Consider the following 10,088-nt stretch of genomic DNA (forward strand, 5'->3'; position numbering starts at 1 on the left):
TTAACATTTAATGCCTAGATAGTTACCATAACTGTGTAGAAGATAGGAAGGATAAGGCCGCCAAGGCAGCCTGGGTAAAAGTATCGCTTCTCGGCCTTTTGGCTAAGATCAAGTGTAGTATCTGTTCTTATCAGTTTAATATCTGATACGTCCTCTATCCGAGGACAATATATTAAATGGATTTTTGGAATTAGGAGATGGAAAAGGAGCTTGCTCCGTCCACTCCACGCATCGACCTGGTATTGCAGTACTTCCAGGAACGGTGCACCCCCCTTTGGGGGAAACAATTACATGTCTAAAAAGAAAGATTACCGTGGAAAAGGGAAAAGTTAATCAACCGGAATTTGGTTGATACTGCTGCCAGCTTAGCTTGCTTGCGCGGTGAAATTTGGGTGTGTGTGTTTTTGTTCTATTAGGCAGAGTTTCATGCTGGCTCTGCATGGCTACCGTCTGAGTTCAAGCGGTTTATCTGTCTTTATCTTCAGGGTGGGTTGGGTCTATGAATGAAGGTGCGTGCCACCGCGCCCGGCTAAATTTTTATATTTTTAGTAGAGATGGGGCTTCACCATCTGTACTAAAAGATGAGATCCGCCCGCCTCGGCCTCCCAAAGATTACATACAGGCATGAGCCACCGCGCCCGGCCTTATTTTTATCATGTGTTTAACGCTTTTTTCCCCATGGTTTTAACTATCCGCCCACCTCAGCCTACCAAAGTACTGGGATTACAGGCATGAGCCACCGCGCCCGGCTATCCGCCCCTTAAAGAGTAAACGAGGCCGGGCGCAGTGGTTTAGTAATTCCAGCTGTAATCCCAGCTACTTGGGAGGCTGAGGCAGGAGAATCGCTTGAACCAGGGAGGCGGAGGTTTAGGTGAGAGGAGATCGCGCCATTGCATTCCAGCCTGGGCGACAGAGCAAAGCTGTCTCTGTCTGAAAAAAAAAACCAAAAAAACCTTCGGCTTCCTTTTCCCATCTTTCTTTCTTTTGTGACTTATATTCCAGAATGAAGCCCACACATCGTTAATGATCTGAATCGTTTCTAAAGTGTTTCTTAAATCGTTTGTTGTTTCTTGTCTAACAGTCCAGAACACGTATTACATAATGGAGCCCGGAGAGAGACTAGGGCCAGCTTGACCCGGCCACGCAGTCCAGGAAAGGTGCGTTTCACTCCAAGTGCAAAATGATCAATGTACTCTTCCGATCTCCCTATACAAGCACCTCCTGGTTTCATTTTCGTAAAGCAAAACAAGCAAGGAAGCTTTACTCTTTCGGCTCTTTGAACTACCAGAAACTGGGCCGGGCGCGCCTGTAATCCCAGCACTTTGGGAGGCCGAGGCGGGCGGATCACGAGGTCAGGAGATCGAGACCATCCTGCCTAATACAGTGAAACCCCGTCTCTACTAAAAATACAAAAAATTAGCCAGGCGTGGTGGCGGGCGCCTGTACTCCAAGCTACTCGGGAGGCTGAGGCAGGAGAATGGCGTGAACCCGGGAGGCGGAGCTTGCAGTGAGCCGAGATCGCGCCGCTGCACTCCAGCCTGGGCAACAGAGCGAGACTCCGTCTCAAAAAACAAACAAACAAACAAACAACGAAAAAACTCCTAGCAACTGCACTGCCCTGCCTTGGACTCGACGCCCGCCAGTGACGCGCACTCTGCGCCGGAAGTGCGAACCATCTACCTCCAGGCTTTGTCATGGCTGCTGCTGCCGCGCGCTGGAACCATGTGTGGGTCGGCACCGAGACTGGGATCTTGAAAGGTGGGTGGCAGGCTCGGGCGTCGGGAAGTGCAGGGGTGCACTCGCGCCCCTGGTGTGACTGACGCCCTCCTCTCTCAGGGGTAAACCTTCAGCGAAAACAGGCGGCGAACTTCACTGCCGGAGGACAGCCGCGGCGCGAGGAGGCAGTGAGCGCCCTGTGTTGGGGCACGGGCGGCGAGACCCAGGTGAGTGGCCGCTGGCCGTGCCGGAGCTGGGGGCCTGGGGCACAGCAGCCTTGCTCTCCTTGCCATCTTGCCCTTCTTTGCCGCAGATCCTGGTGGGCTGCGCGGACAGGACGGTGAAGCACTTCAGCACCGAGGATGGCATATTCCAGGGTCAGAGACACTGCCCGGGCGGGGAGGGCATATTCCGTGGCCTCGCCCAGACCGACGGGTAAGACCAATCCCCTCGCTAAACTCAGGGCCTAAGAGAGAGCTTTGATGCTCCCTGCGGATACTGGAATGATGGCGACAGACAAGCTGAGTGACACGGTTTTCAATAGGTGACAGAGACCTGAGTTTCTGCCTTACGTAGTTAATACCTGTAACACATTTATTGAACACCTACTGAATTCCAGGCACTGGGCGAAGTACAGGGGCTGCCGGTAAAATTTCTGCTTTCAAAAAGTTCGCATCCTGTAAGGTTTTTCACCTTACTCCATTATAACCCTCTGAGTTTTGTGTGTGTGTGTGTAGACGGAGTTTTCGCTCTTCTTGCCCAGGCTGGAGTGCACTGGCGCGATCTCGGCTCACTGCAACCTCTGCCTAGGAGAACTGCCTCAGCCTCCCGAGTAGCTGGGATTACAGGCGCCCGCCACCGCGCACAGCTAGTTTTTGTATTTTTAGTAGAGACGGTTTCACTGTATTGGCTAGGCTGGTCTCGAACTCCTGACCTCAGGTGATCTACCTGCCGCGGATCCCCAAAGTGCTGGGATGACAGGCGTGAGCCACTGTGCCCACCTGTCATTTAACAGTTTTAAGCAAGTCTGGGTGTGGTGGCTTATACCTGTCATCACAGCACTTTGGAAGGCCGAGATGGGCGGATCACTTGAAGTCAGGAGTTCAAGACCAACCTGGCCAACATGGTGAAACCCCTTCTCTACTGAAAAAATACAAAAATTAGCCAGGTGTGGTGGCGCATGCCTGTAATCCCAGCTACTTGGGAGGTTGAGGCTGGAGAATCGCTTGAATCCGTCCCTCAGAGGTTGCAGTGAGCAGAGATCGCACCAATGCACTCCAGGCTGGGGAAGAGAGCAATACTTCATCTCAAAAAAAAAAAAAAGGAGCCAAGCGCGGTGGCTTACGCCTGTAATCCCAGCACTTTGGGAGGCTTAGGCAGGCGGATCACGAAGTCATGAGATCGAGACCACGGTGAAACCCCGTCTCTACTAAAAATACAAAAAATTAGCCAGGTGGGGTGGTGGGCGCCTGTAGTCCCAGCTCCTCAGGAGGCTGAGGCAGGAGAATGGTGTGAACCCGGGAGGCGGAGCTTGCAGTGACCCAGAGATCGCACCACTGCACTCCAGCCTGGGAGACAGAGCGAGACTCCATCTCAAAAAAAAAAAAAAAAAAGGTTTTAAGCATTCATTCATTACTTCATTTATATATTTTGAGACAGAGCCTCAGTGTCACCTAGGCTTGAGTGCGGTGGTGCATTCATGGCTCATTAAGCCTCAGCCTTCCGAGGTGGAACAATCCTCCCGCCTCAGCCTCCTGAGTACCTGGGACCACAGGCAGGTGCCACCCCGCCCAGCTAAATTTTTAAGTTTTTTGTAGAGATAGGGTCTCACTGTGTGCCCGGGCCAGTCTCAAACTCCTGGGCTCAACTTGAGCTCAACCAACAAGGTGAATGTACCTCTGAAAGCAAAGATTAGGAAGGTGCTAAGTGGTTGGATTACTGGCCCTGCTTTCTTCCAAAGACGATGAAAGAGGGCTGTGAAGCAGGCTGCATAGGTTTGGTAGTGGTAATTCTGACAGGTGAGGTCTGGAAAGCCTCTGGTGGGGACTGGATGTTTGAACTGGGTCTTGAGGGATGGGTAGAATTTTGACTGGTGGAGAAGGGGATAAGGGTATTCTAGAAAGAGGGTACTGCCTGGGAGAGGCCAAGGACTGGGGGCATGCTATAGGGTACATAAATAGGATAAATAGCATTTGATTTGGAAGTTGACAACAAGGAAGCTTTTTTTTTTTTTTTTTTAAATGCAGAGTCTCACCCTGTTACCCAGGCTGGAGTGCAGTGGCAGGGTCTCGGCTTACTGCAACCTCCAACTCCCAGGCTCAAGCGATTCTCCTGCCTCAGCCTCCCAAGTAGCTGGGATTACAGGCATCCGCCACCACGCCCGGCTAAGTTTTTTTTTTTTTTTTTTTTTTTTTTTAGAGACAGGGTTTCACCATGTTGGCCAGGCTGGTCTGCATCTCCTGACCTCAAGCGATCCGCTCACCTTAGCTTCCCAAAATGCTGGGATTACAGGTGTAAGCCACTGCACCCAACCAAGAAAGCATTTTAATACAAGATGGACACTATATTAGGTTGGGATTAAATGTAAAGGGCTTTAAGTGCTAGGTTGAGAGATGTGCACGTTTATTGGTGTTGGCGAGTTATTCATTTTTTGTTTTTGTTTTTCTGAGAGACGGAATCTTGCTCTGTGTCTGAGGCTGAAGTGCAGTGGCATAATCCCGGCTCACTGCAACCTCCACCTGCCTTGTTCAAGCGACTCTCCTGCCTCAGCTTCCCAAGTAGCTAGGACTACAGGCATGTGCCACCACACCCAGCTAATTTTTGTATTTTTTAGTAGAGACAGAGTTTCACTATATGTTGGCCAGGCTGGTCTGGAACTCCTGACCTCAGGTGATCTGCCTGCCTCAGCCTCCCAAAGTGCTGGGATTACAGGCGCAAGCCACTGTGCCTGGCCGAGTTACCAGTTTTTGAATAGGAAGTACCATAGTCGCTTTCTTTGCTGCGTCTACTGCAAGAATGAAGACGATTCTCAGCAATCAGACTGTCGACATTCCAGAAAATGTCGACATTACTCTGAAGGGACGCACAGTTATCGTGAAGGGCCCCAGAGGAACCCTGCGGAGGGACTTCAATCACATCAATGTAGAACTCAGTCTTCTTGGAAAGAAAAAAAAGAGGCTTCGGGTTGACAAATGGTGGGGTAACAGAAAGGAACTGGCTACCGTTCGGACTATTTGTAGTCATGTACAGAACATGATCAAGGGTGTTACACTGGGTTTCCGTTACAAGATGAGGTCTGTATATGCTCACTTCCCCATCAACGTCATTATCCAGGAGAATGCGTCTCTTGTTGAAATCCGAAATTTCTTGGGTGAAAAATACATCCGCAGGGTTCGGATGAGACCAGGGGTTGCTTGTTCAGTATCTCAAGCCCAGAAAGATGAATTAATCCTTGAAGGAAATGACATTGAACTTGTTTCAAATTCAGCGGCTTTGATTCAGCAAGCCACAACAGTTAAAAACAAGGATATCAGGAAATTTTTGGATGGTATCTATGTCTCTGAAAAAGGAACTGTTCAGCAGGCTGATAAATAAGATCTAAGAGTTATTCAGCTACAGAAAGAAGATGCCAGATGACTCCTAAGACCTACTTGTGATATTTTAATGATGCAATAAAAGACCTGTTGATTTGGGGGGAGAAAAAAAAAAAGAAGTACCATAGTCAGCACTGGGAACCTGTAGGAGTATGGAGGATAGATTGGAGACAGCAACTGGGAGACTTTTGTCACAGCTCAGGCAAGTCGAAACAGAGCCTGAACCCAGCTGGGGAGGGTTGGCAGGCATGAGAAAGAACATAGGCGCAGGCTGTGCAGATCCTGGGGAGAGACTTGCTTGGACTTCTTGAGATACTTTAAGCAAGAGACTGACATTTAGTGCCTGAAACCCAGAGCAAGGAACATAAGAAGCTGGTGTTTGACTTTGACCAAACCCTAAATTCAGACCAGTCCCATTTCAATCCTTTTAGAACTGCTGATCCTGAGCCCTAGTAGGCAACTCAAGATTCAGATAGACCAGCACGGCCAGGTAGACCAGTACGGCCAGGCGCTAGACACAGCTGTGAACAGCAAAAGCACTCCGGAATATTACAGAGTGGATTTCCAGCTGTGGTTGTAACATAGCTGAGTGGCAGATTAGCTTCTCAGCACTTCTGTTTCCTCACTTGGTAAACTCTCACCCTGTTGAATAAGTTGAATTAACAGTTGAATAAGTTGAATTAGGAAGCTGGAAGCTGTCAGGCTCTGCCTAGAGCCTAGTGACCTAGAGGCTTTCTTCTAAACTGGACTGTTAGTAGGGAATCGGGTTGATATGAGTTTGGGGCCTAGGAATACTTTTGTACTTTTTTGTTTGTTTGTTTTTAAACATTGTCAAGTCTAGTAGTGAGAAGGAGAGAAAGATTAGAACAAGGAGTTTAAGCACTTAAAACATCCCAACTCTGTCCTTTCTCTGCAGCACCCTCATCACATGTGTGGATTCTGGGATTCTCAGAGTCTGGCACGACAATGACAAGAACACATCCTCTGACCCAGTGAGGCTTCCCTGCCCTGATGGTTGGGGGAGGAGGGCTGGGGTAGGTGCCTAATGATTGTGTTGGGGAAGGGAGGATTAAGAACTCTGGAACGAACTCTTATCTCCCATTCTTTTTAGCTCCTGGAACTGAGAGTGGGCCCTGGGGTGTGTAGGATGCGCCAAGACCCAGCACACCCCCATGTGGTTGCCACAGGTGGGAAAGAGAATGCTTTGAAGATGTGGGACCTGCAGGGCTCTGAGGAACCTGTGTTCAGGGCCAAGAACGTGAGTGACAAGAGTGTGAAGGAGCTGTTCCTGAAGTTGAGGGAGGCTATGGCCACTGACTATGTGTCAGAGACTAGATGGGCTTTAGGGGGCGAAGGAGGGCTGAAAGGAGGAGCACATCAAGCCCCCCACAGCCCTGTTCCCCATCTGCCCACCCCACCAGGTGCGGAATGACTGGCTGGACCTGCGGGTTCCCATCTGGGACCAGGACATACAGTTTCTCCCAGGATCACAGAAGCTTGTCACCTGCACAGGGTACCACCAGGTAAGGTGTCATCTCACCCCTACCTTCTCCTGGGATAAAGCAGCCTTCTGAAGAAATGGCCCCCACGGTTTGGCACAACTGCCTTTCTCACCATTCTGAGCTCAAAGGAGCAAGCGCGTCCCCATCCGTTCCAACCCTGTCCCTGAGCCCATGACTGTCCTCTGCTGCATTCTAGGGTGGAGTTTCCTGAACTGTGCTGTTTTCCTCCCACCTGGAAGAGAGGAAAGGACAGTGGATTCCCTTCACTGTGGGAGTTATAGGGTGCAGGTGTCAGAGGACATTGGGCTAGGGGTTAAGAGAACTGGGTTCTGGTCCTGATGCAGCCTCTCTGATTTGCTTTGGGACTGAGGCCTGAGCCTCCCATCTCTGGCCTCAGCTCCTCAGCTTTACATGAAGGCCCCAAATGAGAAATCTTTATGGCTGTCTCATTTGAGGTCTTGAGACACGGGTAGGGCTGGATCACTGTATTTGTCCTGTTTTCTTTGCTTTCTGCACATTGAAGTCTGATCTTGGTCATACGCCTTTGCTCAAAACACATATGAGGGCATCCTCTTTCCTCCTTCATTCAGGCTAACCTCTGCTTGAAATTTAGCACCCACTGACTACTAGACTGACTTGCTTTTCCATCCCTCCATTTCCCCTAGATGGGAGTATGGGAGGATGGAATGCTCACACACTTCCAACCTAGGGGACCTCTCCCCTCAGCTCTGTCCATTTATGCTGCTAAGCAGCTCTTCTGACACCCTGATGCTCAGAGAAGAGGCATACATCTAAGATGAGAAAGTTTCTGACAGTGGATCATAAATAAGAGAGCAGTGTGCAGGGAGCGGGTGAGGATGCAGAGATGCCAGAGGGTAGGTGCAGGGTGAGGATACTTTCGTGATGCTTCAGCCTTCCTCTAGGTTCGTGTCTATGATCCAGCATCCCCCCAGCGCCGGCCAGTCCTAGAGACCACCTATGGAGAGTACCCACTGACAGCCATGACCCTCACTCCGGGAGGCAAGTGAGTGTTTAGAGGGGAACGGGTGGGAGGGTGGGGCTTGGGAAGGGCTCCAGGAGGTTCCTGCTGACTCCGCTTGCCTCTGGTCTCATCCTCAGCTCAGTGATTGTGGGAAACACTCATGGGCAGCTGGCAGAAATTGACCTTCGGCAAGGTGAGTGGACTAGGGTATGTTGGGGGGAAAGGAAGGAGCAGGGAGAAGGGTAAGGATTCCCTCTAAGGCGGTGCAGTGGGGCCAGTGAGGCCTCATTCAGGTGCCAGATTGCCTGGGTTCAAATCCTGGTTTCCTCAAAAGCTGTATGACCTTAAACTATTTCAACTCCCTGTGCCGTAATTTCCTCACCTGCGAAATGGAAATATTAGTAGAAGCTCCAGTCTCAGGGTTTTGTTGCAGATTAAATGTTGAAATGGAAAGTGATTGGAACAGGAAACAATGAATGGTTGGTTATTGGCCAGCCAGTTATCACGGATGCTTCCCCCCTTCTCTAGGGCGTCTACTGGGCTGTCTGAAGGGGCTGGCAGGCAGTGTCCGTGGGTTGCAGTGCCACCCTTCAAAGCCTCTACTAGCTTCCTGTGGCTTGGACAGAGTCTTGAGGATACACAGGATCCAGAATCCACGGGGTCTGGAGCATAAGGTAAGTCGTCTCTCCCACCCCAAACTCATGGTCTTGTGGAGGCTCCGCCTCCTTTGTCCCCTTTCATGTTTCTGTCTCAGCATGCCTAGCTCCTTAAGGTCCTTCATCTTTTGCAGGTTTATCTCAAGTCTCAATTGAACTGCCTCCTCCTGTCAGGCAGGGACAACTGGGAGGTGAGCAGTTGGGTCTGGGAATGTGGGAGCTAAGGGCATAGATGTGAGGATCTCCCTATGAAGAGGAAAAGGAGGCAGCTGGAATGCAGACCTGGGACTATCTGTTTACCTGCCTGGTCACTTAATTTCTCTGAGAGGCATTAACAGTTAAAATCCTGAGGGTTATTGCCAAGAGCATGGATGGGGTTGCTTTCTGGGAGCAGGGAATAAAGGTGGTGATACCCAGAGGGATTATTTCTCAGCCAGGGTCTCCTTCCCTGTGGGTTTGTCCCTGTGCCCCTGACTACTTTTTCTTTTTTTTTTAACTTCTTTTTGTGGAGATGGGGTCTCCTATGTTGCCCAGTCTGGTCGCTAAGTCCTGGGCTCAAGCAATCCTCCTGCCTTGGTCTCCCAAAGTGCTGAGATTACAGGTGGGAGCTACCATGCCCAGTCCCCCTGACTCCTACACTTTCTTCCCACTCACCAGGATGAGCCCCAAGAGCCTCAAGAACCCAACAAGGTGCCCCTAGAAGACACAGAGACAGACGAACTTTGGGCATCCTTGGAGGCAGCTGCCAAGCGGAAGCTCTCGGATTTGGAGCAGACCCAAGGAGCTCTCCAAACCAGACGGAGAAAGAAGAAGCGGCCTGGGTCCACCAGCCCCTGACGCCCCTGACGCCCCTGTGCCTGCCCACTTTGTAAATAAACAGCTGAACATCCACCATGACCCTGAGCCTTTTGTGATGGGAGAAAGGAATGAGGGGTAGCTTGGGGTGGGGGCTCCCTGAGCTGGGGCGACGGGATATCTGATGTCACAAAAGCCGGGCCTGGAGGCAGGTAGGCTGGCGTGGGTGGCAGGGAGTCCGGGGCCCCGCGGGGCCATGGGCTGCTGCCAAGACAAGGACTTTGAGATGTCGGATGAGCAGTCCAAGGAGGCAGAGTCTGAGGCCGTCAGGGAAGATGGGACCAGAGGCACACACAGAGGGCCCAGGGAGTGTGAGAAGGGGCTTCCCGAGGGTAGGGGTGAGCTCAGAGGCCTCGTCGCCTCAGGCGCCGAAGGTATCGACTTGAACTCCCCGGACCATCGGAATCATAAGTCGAACGAAAGCCTTCTGATCACCGTGCTGTGGCGGCGACTATCCATGTTCAGTCGTCGGGGCTCCTCGCGGTCAAGCAAGAGACAATCAGACCAGATTAGGTCATCAATGTTCAGTGGTCGGGACTCCTTGCCGTCAAGCAAGAGGCAATCAGATCAGACTCGGAAACAGGAGCGTCCGATCCGAGAAGGCAACCAGGAGGAGCCGGAGAAGGGATGACCCCAGACCTGCTCTTAGTCCGCCCCAACCTCCAGAGAATAAAATTTCTAACGTGTACCTGCACCACCACTCTGGGAAACGGGCGCGGACACCGCCGGGCAGCTGGTTCTTTAAGGCTCCTCCCCGGAGGCGGGCCCAGCCCCCTGGGCTCCC

The 10,088-nt window shown here is 51.3% G+C and overlaps 2 protein-coding genes, 1 non-coding gene and 1 pseudogene across 9 annotated transcripts; all 4 read left to right on the forward strand.

The window, feature by feature from the left end:
- The first annotated feature begins 82 nt into the window (after positions 1–82).
- LOC114672574 (U2 spliceosomal RNA) lies at positions 83–273 on the forward strand. Its single transcript, XR_003722972.1, has one exon. It is a non-coding gene; the product is annotated as a U2 spliceosomal RNA (small nuclear RNA).
- Positions 274–1,684: 1,411 nt separating this feature from the next.
- WDR74 (WD repeat domain 74) lies at positions 1,685–9,340 on the forward strand. 6 transcript variants are annotated; one of them, XM_077962574.1, is made up of 13 exons: positions 1,685–1,758; positions 1,837–1,943; positions 2,030–2,151; positions 3,376–3,490; positions 4,033–4,509; positions 6,226–6,301; positions 6,421–6,567; positions 6,731–6,832; positions 7,735–7,835; positions 7,931–7,986; positions 8,322–8,467; positions 8,584–8,640; positions 9,107–9,340. In XM_077962574.1, exons 7-13 carry the CDS (start codon positions 6,457–6,459, stop codon positions 9,284–9,286), a joined length of 753 nt encoding a protein of 250 aa, XP_077818700.1. In that variant the 5' UTR covers positions 1,685–1,758; positions 1,837–1,943; positions 2,030–2,151; positions 3,376–3,490; positions 4,033–4,509; positions 6,226–6,301; positions 6,421–6,456; the 3' UTR covers positions 9,287–9,340. The 6 variants fall into 6 exon arrangements, with proteins under 6 accessions (XP_077818700.1, XP_077818699.1, XP_077818697.1 ...); XM_077962573.1 differs by lacking the exon at positions 4,033–4,509 and having other exon boundaries at positions 3,372–3,490; XM_077962571.1 differs by lacking the exons at positions 3,376–3,490; positions 4,033–4,509 and having other exon boundaries at positions 6,226–6,343.
- On the forward strand, positions 4,706–5,364 carry LOC718478 (large ribosomal subunit protein uL6 pseudogene; annotated as a pseudogene). The gene has a single exon (XR_001439388.3). The product of XR_001439388.3 is annotated as a large ribosomal subunit protein uL6 pseudogene (transcript).
- Position 9,341: 1 nt separating the features above from the next.
- Positions 9,342–10,048, forward strand: TEX54 (testis expressed 54). The gene has a single exon (XM_077962609.1). It carries the CDS (start codon positions 9,429–9,431, stop codon positions 9,933–9,935), a length of 507 nt encoding a protein of 168 aa, XP_077818735.1. The 5' UTR covers positions 9,342–9,428; the 3' UTR covers positions 9,936–10,048.
- Positions 10,049–10,088: the final 40 nt, after the last annotated feature.

Source organism: Macaca mulatta, chromosome 14, assembly GCF_049350105.2.
Source record: "Macaca mulatta isolate MMU2019108-1 chromosome 14, T2T-MMU8v2.0, whole genome shotgun sequence".
NCBI classification, from domain to species: Eukaryota; Metazoa; Chordata; class Mammalia; order Primates; family Cercopithecidae; genus Macaca; species Macaca mulatta.